Genomic DNA, 10000 nt, shown 5'->3' on the forward strand with positions numbered 1-10000 from the left:
TGTAGAATAAGAGTCTAGATGTAGAATAAGAGTCTAGATGTAGAATAAGAGTCTAGATGTAGAATAAGAGTCTAGATGTAGAATAAGAGTCTAGATATAGAATAAGAGTCTAGATGTAGAATAAGAGTCTAGATGTAGAACAAGAGGCGGTGAGGTTCTCACATCTGCTCCTGTCAGTCTGTCCTTCATCTTCTGAGCTCTGCGTTCGATGTCCAGAGCCACGGAGTCCCGGATGGCACCAAGAGCAGGCATGGGTCCGATCACCTCTTCATCCTCCTCCTCTTCATCACCGCTGGAGGGTTCTGCTGTGTAGCCCGGTGGCAGGGCTGGCCGAGGGAAATCATCCTCACCATCATCATCTTCATCATCATCAGATGCCGGTCTGTGAAATCCCGGGGGTAAGGCTGGGCCCAATACACCTGGCCTAGGGGAGGTAGAAAAAGACAATCAATCAACACAAACCAATAAATACATTTAGACACAAGTTATTTGAAAATGCATGACTGACAGCATTTAATATATGTATAAATAATAATAATAATATACATTTATAATATGCCGACATATCATTTAATATGTCTGTTTAAAGCAGGGAGAACTAGCTGACATATAATTTATTATGTCTGTTTAAATCAGGGAGAACTAGCTCACATATCATTTAATATGTCTGTTTAAAGCAGAGAGAACTAGCTGACATATCATTTAATATGTCTGTTTAAAGTAGGGAGAACTAGCTGACATATCATTTATTATGTCTGTTTAAATCAGGGAGAACTAGCTCACATATCATTTAATATGTCTGTTTAAAGCAGGGAGAACTAGCTGACATATCATGTAATATGTTTGTTTAAAGCAGGGAGAACTAGCTGACATATCATTTAATATGTCTGTTTAAAGCAGGGAGAACTAGCTGACATATCATTTAATATGTATGTTTGTCTTGGTTACCTCTCTGGTGAAGCCTGTGGCTTTGAGAACCCAGGAGGAAGAGCTGGTCCGAAGAAACCATCATCATCATCATCCTCAAGCCTTCTACTCACCGCTTCTTCCACTCTGTGTTGTTTTCTACAGAATGATGCAGAGAGTTCAGTTCAGGCATTTTACATGCGCTTTCCTTCAAAAACAATGAGGAAATAAAGGTGTTTGATGTTTGTTTGAAAGGTAGAAGTGATTGTAAATGTGTTACTCTGCGGTGGGTCCATCCTTGGTCGTCCCGCTACCGTGACCGTGTCTGCTGCTCGTCTTGCTTCGTCTCTTGATCACCACATCCACCTCCTCTTGGCCAAAGTCATCCTCCGAGCTGGAGAGCAACTCCGGTTTGTATCCGGGAGGCAGCGCAGGACCTGCAACTATTGGAGAAGACAGCACATCCTAGGTAGGAAAATACCAAAAAACAGACACTAGCTTTTTTCGATTTAACAATACAGTATAAAGCAGAAAGATAACTAAGACATGAATATGACAGCATAGTATCTGATGACACTAGTCATGGCCAAAAATCATGTGGATTTAAACCACTACTAACTTTACTCACATCCTTCCTCGTCATCAGAATTATCATTGCTGCTTTTTCTGAACGACGGGGGTAAAGCAGGTCCGATTAAATCATCGTCTGACATGATTACCGATTATTAATAAGCAATTTTTTTACAACAATAAACACCTCGACGAGAACGAAAAAAAACGACACCGAAACCCGAAAAATCTAATCTGACCTCTACCACCGGAAGTAAACAATATCGACAACCAATCAACAAGCGGAAATCATAGGTCACATGATCTTTTTCCGCACAAGGAGGAAACCGAGTTGAACGCGTCGCAGTTGCTTGTTGTTGTTTCTCACTTGTCGTTTAACATGGTTTGACGAAGCAAGTTGTTTTCGGGAACAAGCTGCTAATATCATGGGGAAGAAAGATAGGGGAGATCGGGGTGAGTATCTAGATGTTCCCGGAAATGGAATGTTACTCGAGCTCATGTTGCGGTTCAGTCGGTGTTGTGATGGCAATTATAGCATGATGCTGAAGCATGGGAGACAGACATGCATTCTGTGTAACAGTACCGAACCATTGTAGCTAATACCTGTAGTAGCTAGCAAGTACCTATAGCATAGTATAGTAGTAGTATAGTAGCTAGCAAGTACCTATAGCATAGTATAGTAGTAGTATAGTAGCTAGCAAGTACCTATAGCATAGTATAGTAGCTAGCAAGTACTTATAGCATGGTATAGTAGTAGTATAGTAGCTAGCAAGTACCTATAGTATAGTAGTAGTATAGTAGCTAGCAAGTACCTATAGTATAGCAGTAGTATATTAGCTAGCAAGTACCTATAGTATAGCAGTAGTATATTAGCTAGCAAGTACCTATAGTATAGTATAGCAGTAGTATAGTAGCTAGCAAGTACCTATAGCATAGTATAGCAGTAGTATAGTAGCTAGCAAGTACCTATAGCATAGTATAGCAGTAGTATAGTAGCTAGCAAGTACCTGTAGTATAGCAGTAGTATAACAGTAGTATAGTAGCTAGCAAGTACCTGTAGTATAGCAGTAGTATAACAGTAGTATAGTAGCTAGGAAAACAAACTAACTTCAAGATGCTGCAGACTACCTTAGTCTGGAGACCCGACGTAGGGCAGACATGAGTGTTTGGATCAGGGACGTTCCCACCAACGACCTCTACATCGCCAGACTGTTGAATATAATGACATCTGAATGTACTTTGCCGTTTGTGCGGTGTTTTCTTAGTTTTACAGGTAGGAATGTGAGACAATATATCCACAGGAAAGTAGAATGAAATCAACTTTTCAAAGTGCTGGTAGAGCATTCTGATGTCTGTCACCTGAAACATGAGGAACGTCCTCCTCAGCCTGAAGTGTCCCTGCCAGCGTAGTGTCCAACGTCCTCCTCAGCCTGAAGTGTCCCCACCAACGTAGTGTCCCCTCCAGCGTAGTGTCCCCACCAGCGTAGTGTCCCCACCAGCGTAGTGTCCCCTCCAGCGTAGTGTCCCCTCCAGCGTAGTGTCCCCGTCAGCGTAGTGTCCCCGTCAGCGTAGTGTCCCCGTCAGCGTAGTGTCCCCTCCAGCGTAGTGTCCCCGTCAGCGTAGTGTCCCTGTCAGCGTAGTGTCCAACGTCCTCAGCCTGAAGTGTTTTACATGGCTCCAACTGGTATGATGCTTGAGGAGGCTGGTCAGGTGTTACTCATGAGGACGTTCCTCATGTTTCAGGTGACAGACGTCAGAATGCTCTACCAGCACTTTGAAAAGTTGATTTCATTCTACTTTCCTGTGGATATATTGTCTCCCATTCCTACCTGTAAAACAAACAAAACACTGCACAGACAAACGGCAAAGTACATTCAGATGTCATTTCATTCAACATTCTGGCCTTGTTAACGTCCTTAATTCGCCCAATCAGGAGGAAGTGGTAGTTGCTAAGCAAAGCAGCGTGACGTCCTTGACACAGAACCATGTAAGCACTGTCATTGTAAATGATAACAATGTGTTCTTAACTGACTTGCCTAGTTACATGAAGGTTACATGAAGGTTACATAAAGGTTAAATTATAAATCATGTAGAGCTCGGCATGTGTGCATCTATTTTCGTCTCGTGTCTTCAGGTTGATAGGAAACCAGGACTTTGAAATTGTTGTTGTAATTCTACTTTCCTGTAGATGTGTTGTCTCACGCTCTGAACACCAAAAGGTCAGACCGCGCAGACAACTGGTAAATTAAAATATTATTTCATTCAACATCCTGACTTCGATAGGTTGGGAGAGCAAACTTTCCTGATCCAAATACTAATTTCTGCCTGAGTTAGAATTCAATGAAATTCAACGTCTCGTTAACAGGCTGCCTGTGTCTGACAATAGCACTTTCTGAGAGTAGAAATCACTGTGATTTAAAACATATTTTAATGGTAGGGACCCTACAGTGAGAGCTGATTTCAGAACAATGTCATCTTCTATCAACGGTCTTTCTCTTTGGTGATGGATATGTCTCACTGAGTTTCCCAGTTGTAAGACCCACGGCTCAGCCAATTCCTGCTTAATGACACCCTTCCTGTCTCCGTCTCTCTTCCTCCTTCCTGTCTCCGTCTCTCTTCCTCCTTCCTGTCTCCGTCTCTCTTCCTCCTTCCTGTCTCTGTCTCTCTTCCTCCTTCCTGTCTCTCTCTCTTCCTCCTTCCTGTCTCTGTCTCTCTTCCTCCTTCCTGTCTCTGTCTCTCTTCCTCCTTCCTGTCTCTCTCTCTTCCTCCTTCCTGTCTCTGTCTCTCTTCCTCCTTCCTGTCTCTGTCTCTCTTCCTCCTTCCTGTCTCTGTCTCTCTTCCTCCCTCCTGTCTCTGTCTCTCTTCCTCCCTCCTGTCTCTGTCTCCCTTCCTCCCTCCTGTCTCTGTCTGTCTGTCTGTCCTCCTCCAGAGAGGAAGTCTTCTAAGAAGCGTGTGTATGACGAAGAGGAGGATGAGGAGGAGGCGATGGGCAGTGAGTCCCAGGAGGCCATCCCTGCAGCGGCCGGTAAAACGGTGGATGAGTCGGCCATCAAGCTGGACGAGTACGGGGCTAAAGACTACCGGCTGCAGATGTTGCTGAAGAACGACCACGGATCACGACCTCTCTGGGTGGTGAGACTGACAGATTACGTTACCAAGTTAACTCACATCTGGTGGTGCTGTTTGAGACTGACAGATTACGTTACCAAGTTAACTCACATCTGGTGGTGCTGTTTGAGACTGACAGATTACGTTACCAAGTTAACTCACATCTGGAGCTGTTTAAGACTGACAGTGACTGTCGTACCTGGTTAGACTGTCGTACCTGTGAACTCTGGTTAGACTGTCGTACCTGTGAACTCTGGTTAGACTGTCGTACCTGGTTAGACTGTCGTACCTGTGGACTCTGGTTAGACTGTCGTACCTGTGACCTCTGGTTAGACTGTCGTACCTGTGACCTCTGGTTAGACTGTCGTACCTGTGACCTCTGGTTAGACTGTGGTACCTGTGACCTCTGGTTAGACTGTCGTACCTGGTTAGACTGTCGTACCTGGTTAGACTGTGGTACCTGTGACCTCTGGTTAGACTGTGGTACCTGTGGACTCTGGTTAGACTGTCGTACCTGTGACCTCTGGTTAGACTGTCGTAACTGGTTAGACTGTCGTACCTGTGAACTCTGGTCAGACTGTCGTACCTGGTTAGACTGTCGTACCTGGTTAGACTGTGGTACCTGTGACCTCTGGTTAGACTGTCGTACCTGTGACCTCTGGTTAGACTGTGGTACCTGTGGACTCTGGTTAGACTGTCGTACCTGTGACCTCTGGTTAGACTGTCGTACCTGGTTAGGCTGTCGTACCTGTGACCTCTGGTTAGACTGTCATACCTGGTTAGACTGTCCTACCTGTGACCTCTGGTTAGACTGTCGTACCTGTGACCTCTGGTTAGACTGTCGTACCTGTGACCTCTGGTCAGACTGTCGTACCTGTGACCTCTGGTCAGACTGTGGTACCTGTGACCTCTGGTTAGACTGTCGTACCTGTGACCTCTGGTTAGACTGTGGTACCTGTGGACTCTGGTTAGACTGTCGTACCTGTGACCTCTGGTTAGACTGTCGTACCTGGTTAGACTGTCGTACCTGTGAACTCTGGTTAGACTGTCGTACCTGGTTAGACTGTCGTACCTGTGACCTCTGGTTAGACTGTCGTACCTGTGACCTCTGGTTAGACTGTCGTACCTGTGACCTCTGGTTAGACTGTCGTACCTGTGACCTCTGGTTAGACTGTCGTACCTGGTTAGACTGTCGTACCTGTGAACTCTGGTTAGACTGTCGTACCTGGTTAGACTGTGGTACCTGTGACCTCTGGTTAGACTGTCGTACCTGTGACCTCTGGTTAGACTGTGGTACCTGTGACCTCTGGTTAGACTGTCGTACCTGGTTAGACTGTCGTACCTGTGAACTCTGGTTAGACTGTCGTACCTGGTTAGACTGTCGTACCTGTGACCTCTGGTTAGACTGTCGTACCTGTGACCTCTGGTTAGACTGTCGTACCTGTGACCTCTGGTTAGACTGTGGTACCTGTGAACTCTGGTTAGACTGTGGTACCTGTGACCTCTGGTTAGACTGTCGTACCTGTGACCTCTGGTTAGACTGTCGTACCTGTGACCTCTGGTTAGACTGTCGTACCTGTGACCTCTGGTTCGACTGTCGTACCTGTGACCTCTGGTTAGACTGTCGTACCTGTGACCTCTGGTTAGACTGTCCTACCTGGTTAGACTGTCGTACCTGGTTAGACTGTGGTACCTGTGACCTCTGGTTAGACTGTGGTACCTGTGGACTCTGGTTAGACTGTCGTACCTGTGACCTCTGGTTAGACTGTCGTACCTGGTTAGACTGTCGTACCTGTGACCTCTGGTTAGACTGTTATACCTGGTTAGACTGTCCTACCTGTGACCTCTGGTTAGACTGTCGTACCTGTGACCTCTGGTTAGACTGTCGTACCTGTGACCTCTGGTTAGACTGTCGTACCTGTGACCTCTGGTTAGACTGTCGTACCTGGTTAGACTGTCATACCTGTGAACTCTGGTTAGACTGTCGTACCTGGTTAGACTGTCGTACCTGTGACCTCTGGTTAGACTGTCGTACCTGTGACCTCTGGTTCGACTGTCGTACCTGTGAACTCTGGTTAGACTGTCGTACCTGGTTAGACTGTCGTACCTGTGACCTCTGGTTAGACTGTGGTACCTGTGACCTCTGGTTAGACTGTCGTACCTGTGACCTCTGGTTAGACTGTCGTACCTGGTTAGACTGTCGTACCTGTGACCTCTGGTCAGACTGTCGTACCTGTGACCTCTGGTCAGACTGTCGTACCTGTGACCTCTGGTCAGACTGTCGTACCTGTGACCTCTGGTCAGACTGTCGTACCTGTGACCTCTGGTCAGACTGTCGTACCTGTGACCTCTGGTCAGACTGTCGTACCTGTGACCTCTGGTCAGACTGTCGTACCTGTGACCTCTGGTCAGACTGTCGTACCTGTGACCTCTGGTCAGACTGTCGTACCTGTGACCTCTGGTCAGACTGTCGTACCTGTGACCTCTGGTTAGACTGTCGTACCTGTGACCTCTGGTTAGACTGTCGTACCTGTGACCTCTGGTCAGACTGTCGTACCTGTAACCTCTGGTTAGACTGTCGTACCTGTGACCTCTGGTCAGACTGTCGTACCTGTGACCTCTGGTCAGACTGTCGTACCTGTGACCTCTGGTTAGACTGTCGTACCTGTGACCTCTGGTTAGACTGTCGTACCTGTGACCTCTGGTCAGACTGTCGTACCTGTAACCTCTGGTTAGACTGTGGTACCTGTGACCTCTGGTTAGACTGTCGTACCTGTGACCTCTGGTTAGACTGTCGTACCTGTGACCTCTGGTTAGACTGTCGTACCTGGTTAGACTGTCGTACAACATGGTTAAATCTATAATATAGATGTCATTGGTGGTCAGTCCCTGCATCCAGAATGCAGGATATGAATCTGACAGTGGCTCCAGGAGTCCTGGAGTCAGGCTGAGGATCGATAGTAGGAAGAGAGGTTCTAGTCTCTGGTACTGACTGGATTGTACCAACATGGTACCAGACTCTGTAGTAGGAAGAGAGGTTCTAGTCTCTGGTACTGACTGGATTGTACCAACATGGTACCAGACTCTGTAGTAGGAAGAGAGGTTCTAGTCAAATCCATTGACACATACAGTCAGTAACCACCACATTTAAATATTCAGCATATTTTTACCACCCCTGTCTCTGTCTCTCTCTGTCTCTGTCTCTCTCTCTCTGTCTCGCTCTCTGTCTCTCTGTCTCTCTCTGTCTCTCTGTCTCTCTCTGTCTCTCTCTGTCTCTCTGTCTCTCTCTGTCTCTCTGTCTCGCTCTCTGTCTCTCTGTCTCTCTCTCTTTCTGTCTGTCTCTCTCTGTCTCTCTCTCTTTCTGTCTGTCTCTCTCTGTCTCTCTGTCTCCTCTGTCACTCTGTATCTCTCTCTCTCTGTCTCTCTCTGTATCTCTCTGTCTCTCTCTCTTTCTGTCTGTCTCTCTCTCTCTCTCTTTCTGTCTGTCTCGCTCTGTCTCTCTCTCTCTCTCTCTCTCTCTGTCTCTCTCTCTTTCTGTCTGTCTCTCTCTGTCTCTCTGTCTCTCTCTCGCTCTCTCTCTCTGTCTCTCTCTCTCTCTCTCTCTCTGTCTCTCTCTCTTTCTGTCTCTCTCTCTTTCTGTCTCTCTCTCTTTCTGTCTGTCTCCTCTGTCACTCTGTATCTCTCTCTCTCTCTCTCTCTCTCTCACCCCTCCTCTCTGTCTCTCTCTCTCGCTCTCTCTCTCTCTCTCTCTCTCTCTGTCCCGACAGGCTCCAGATGGACACATCTTCCTGGAAGCCTTCTCTCCGGTGTATAAGTATGCCCAGGACTTCCTGGTAGCCATAGCAGAGCCAGTGTGTCGTCCGGTCCACGTTCATGAGTACAAGCTGACAGCCTACTCCCTCTACGCTGCTGTGAGCGTCGGTCTACAGACCTCAGACATCGTGGAGTATCTCCAGAAACTCAGCAAGACGTCTGTACCAGACGGCATCGTGCAGTTCATCAAGGTCAGTTAGGAGAGGAGGAGGAGGTACAGGGAGGAGGAGGAGGAGGTGGTACAGGGAGGAGGAGGTGGAGGGGTCTGAGGCTGGGGGTGGTGGTACAGGGAGGAGGAGGTGGTGGTACAGGGAGGAGGAGGAGGTGGTACAGAGAGGAGGAGGAGGAGGTGGAGGGGTCTGAGGCTGGGGGAAGTGGTACTGGGAGGAGGTGGAACAGGGAGGAGGTGGAGGGGTCTGAGGCTGGGGGTGGTGGTACAGGGAGGAGGAGGAGGTGGTACAGGGAGGAGGAGGTGGTGGTACAGGGAGGAGGAGGAGGAGGTGGAGGGGTCTGAGGCTGGGGGAAGTGGTACTGGGAGGAGGTGGAACAGGGAGGAGGTGGAGGGGTCTGAGGCTGGGGGTGGTGGTACAGGGAGGAGGAGGAGGTGGTACAGGGAGGAGGAGGAGGTGGTACAGGGAGGAGGAGGAGGAGGAGGTGGTACAGAGAGGAGGAGGAGGAGGTGGTACAGGGAGGAGGAGGAGGAGGAGGTACAGGGAGGAGGTGGAGGGGTCTGAGGCTGGGGGTGGTGGTACAGGGAGGAGGTGGTACAGGGAGGAGGAGGAGGAGGAGGTGGAGGAGGAGGTACAGGGAGGAGGAGGATGAGGTGGATGAGGTGGTACAGGGGTCTGAGGAGGAGGATATACGAGGAGGAGGTGGAGGAGGAGGTGGTGGTATAGGGGTCTGAGGCTGGGGGTGGTGGTACAGGGAGGAGGAGGTGGTACAGGGAGGAGGAGGTACAGGGGTCTGAGGCTGGGGGTGGTGGTACAGGGAGGAGGAGGAGGTGGTACAGGGAGGAGGAGGAGGTGGTACAGGGAGGAGGAGGTGGTACAGGGAGGAGGAAGTGGTACAGGGAGGAGGAGGTGGTACAGGGAGGAGGAGGAGGAGGTGGTACAGGGAGGAGGAGGAGGAGGTGGTACAGGGAGGAGGTGGTGGTACAGGGAGGAGGAGGAGGTACTGGGGTCTGAGGGGTGGGGGTGTCTGTAGGGGGGGTCTGTGGAGGTGTTTTCTGTAGGGGGGCTGTCTGTAGGGGGCTGTCTGTAGGGGGGTGTCTGTAGGGGGGTGTCTGTAGGGGGGCTGTCTGTAGGGGGGTGTCTGTAGGGGTGTTTTCTGTAGGGGTGGGGTGTCTGTAGGTGTGGGGTGTCTGTAGGGGAGTGTCTGTAGGGGGGTGTCTGTAGGGGGCTGTCTGTAGGGGGGTGTCTGTAGGGAGGCTGTCTGTAGGGGGGGTGTCTGTAGGGGGCTGTCTGTAGGGGGGGTGTCTGTAGGGGGGCTGTCTGTAGGGGGGCTGTCTGTAGGGGGGGTGTCTGTAGGGGGGCTGTCTGTAGGGGGGCTGTCTGTAGGGGGGCTGTCTGTAGGGGGGCTGTCTGTAGGGGGGCTGTCTGTAGGG

General features: G+C 49.3%; 2 protein-coding genes across 2 annotated transcripts in view; one reads left to right on the forward strand and one right to left on the reverse strand.

Annotated features, from left to right (window-relative positions):
• The window catches only part of LOC110516182 (GPALPP motifs-containing protein 1), a 6848-nt gene extending 5073 nt beyond the window's left edge, over positions 1 to 1775 (reverse strand). Inside the window, exons 1-4 of the mRNA XM_090206872.1 lie at positions 1535 to 1775; positions 1187 to 1349; positions 949 to 1065; positions 163 to 424 (exon numbers count right to left, since the gene is read on the reverse strand). Coding sequence (XP_090062998.1) covers positions 163 to 424; positions 949 to 1065; positions 1187 to 1349; positions 1535 to 1619 — 627 coding nt within the window. The 5' untranslated portion in view covers positions 1620 to 1775. The remainder of the gene's footprint in view (positions 1 to 162; positions 425 to 948; positions 1066 to 1186; positions 1350 to 1534) is intronic.
• Positions 1765 to 10000, forward strand: part of LOC110516736 (excision repair cross-complementation group 3) — a 69550-nt gene continuing 61314 nt past the window's right edge. The window contains exons 1-3 of the mRNA XM_090206870.1: positions 1765 to 1929; positions 4406 to 4608; positions 8352 to 8588. Of these exons, the coding sequence (XP_090062996.1) occupies positions 1902 to 1929; positions 4406 to 4608; positions 8352 to 8588 (468 nt within the window). The 5' untranslated portion in view covers positions 1765 to 1901. The remainder of the gene's footprint in view (positions 1930 to 4405; positions 4609 to 8351; positions 8589 to 10000) is intronic.

Source organism: Oncorhynchus mykiss, chromosome 18, assembly GCF_057628025.1.
Source record: "Oncorhynchus mykiss isolate SJ-2025 chromosome 18, ASM5762802v1, whole genome shotgun sequence".
NCBI classification, from domain to species: Eukaryota; Metazoa; Chordata; class Actinopteri; order Salmoniformes; family Salmonidae; genus Oncorhynchus; species Oncorhynchus mykiss.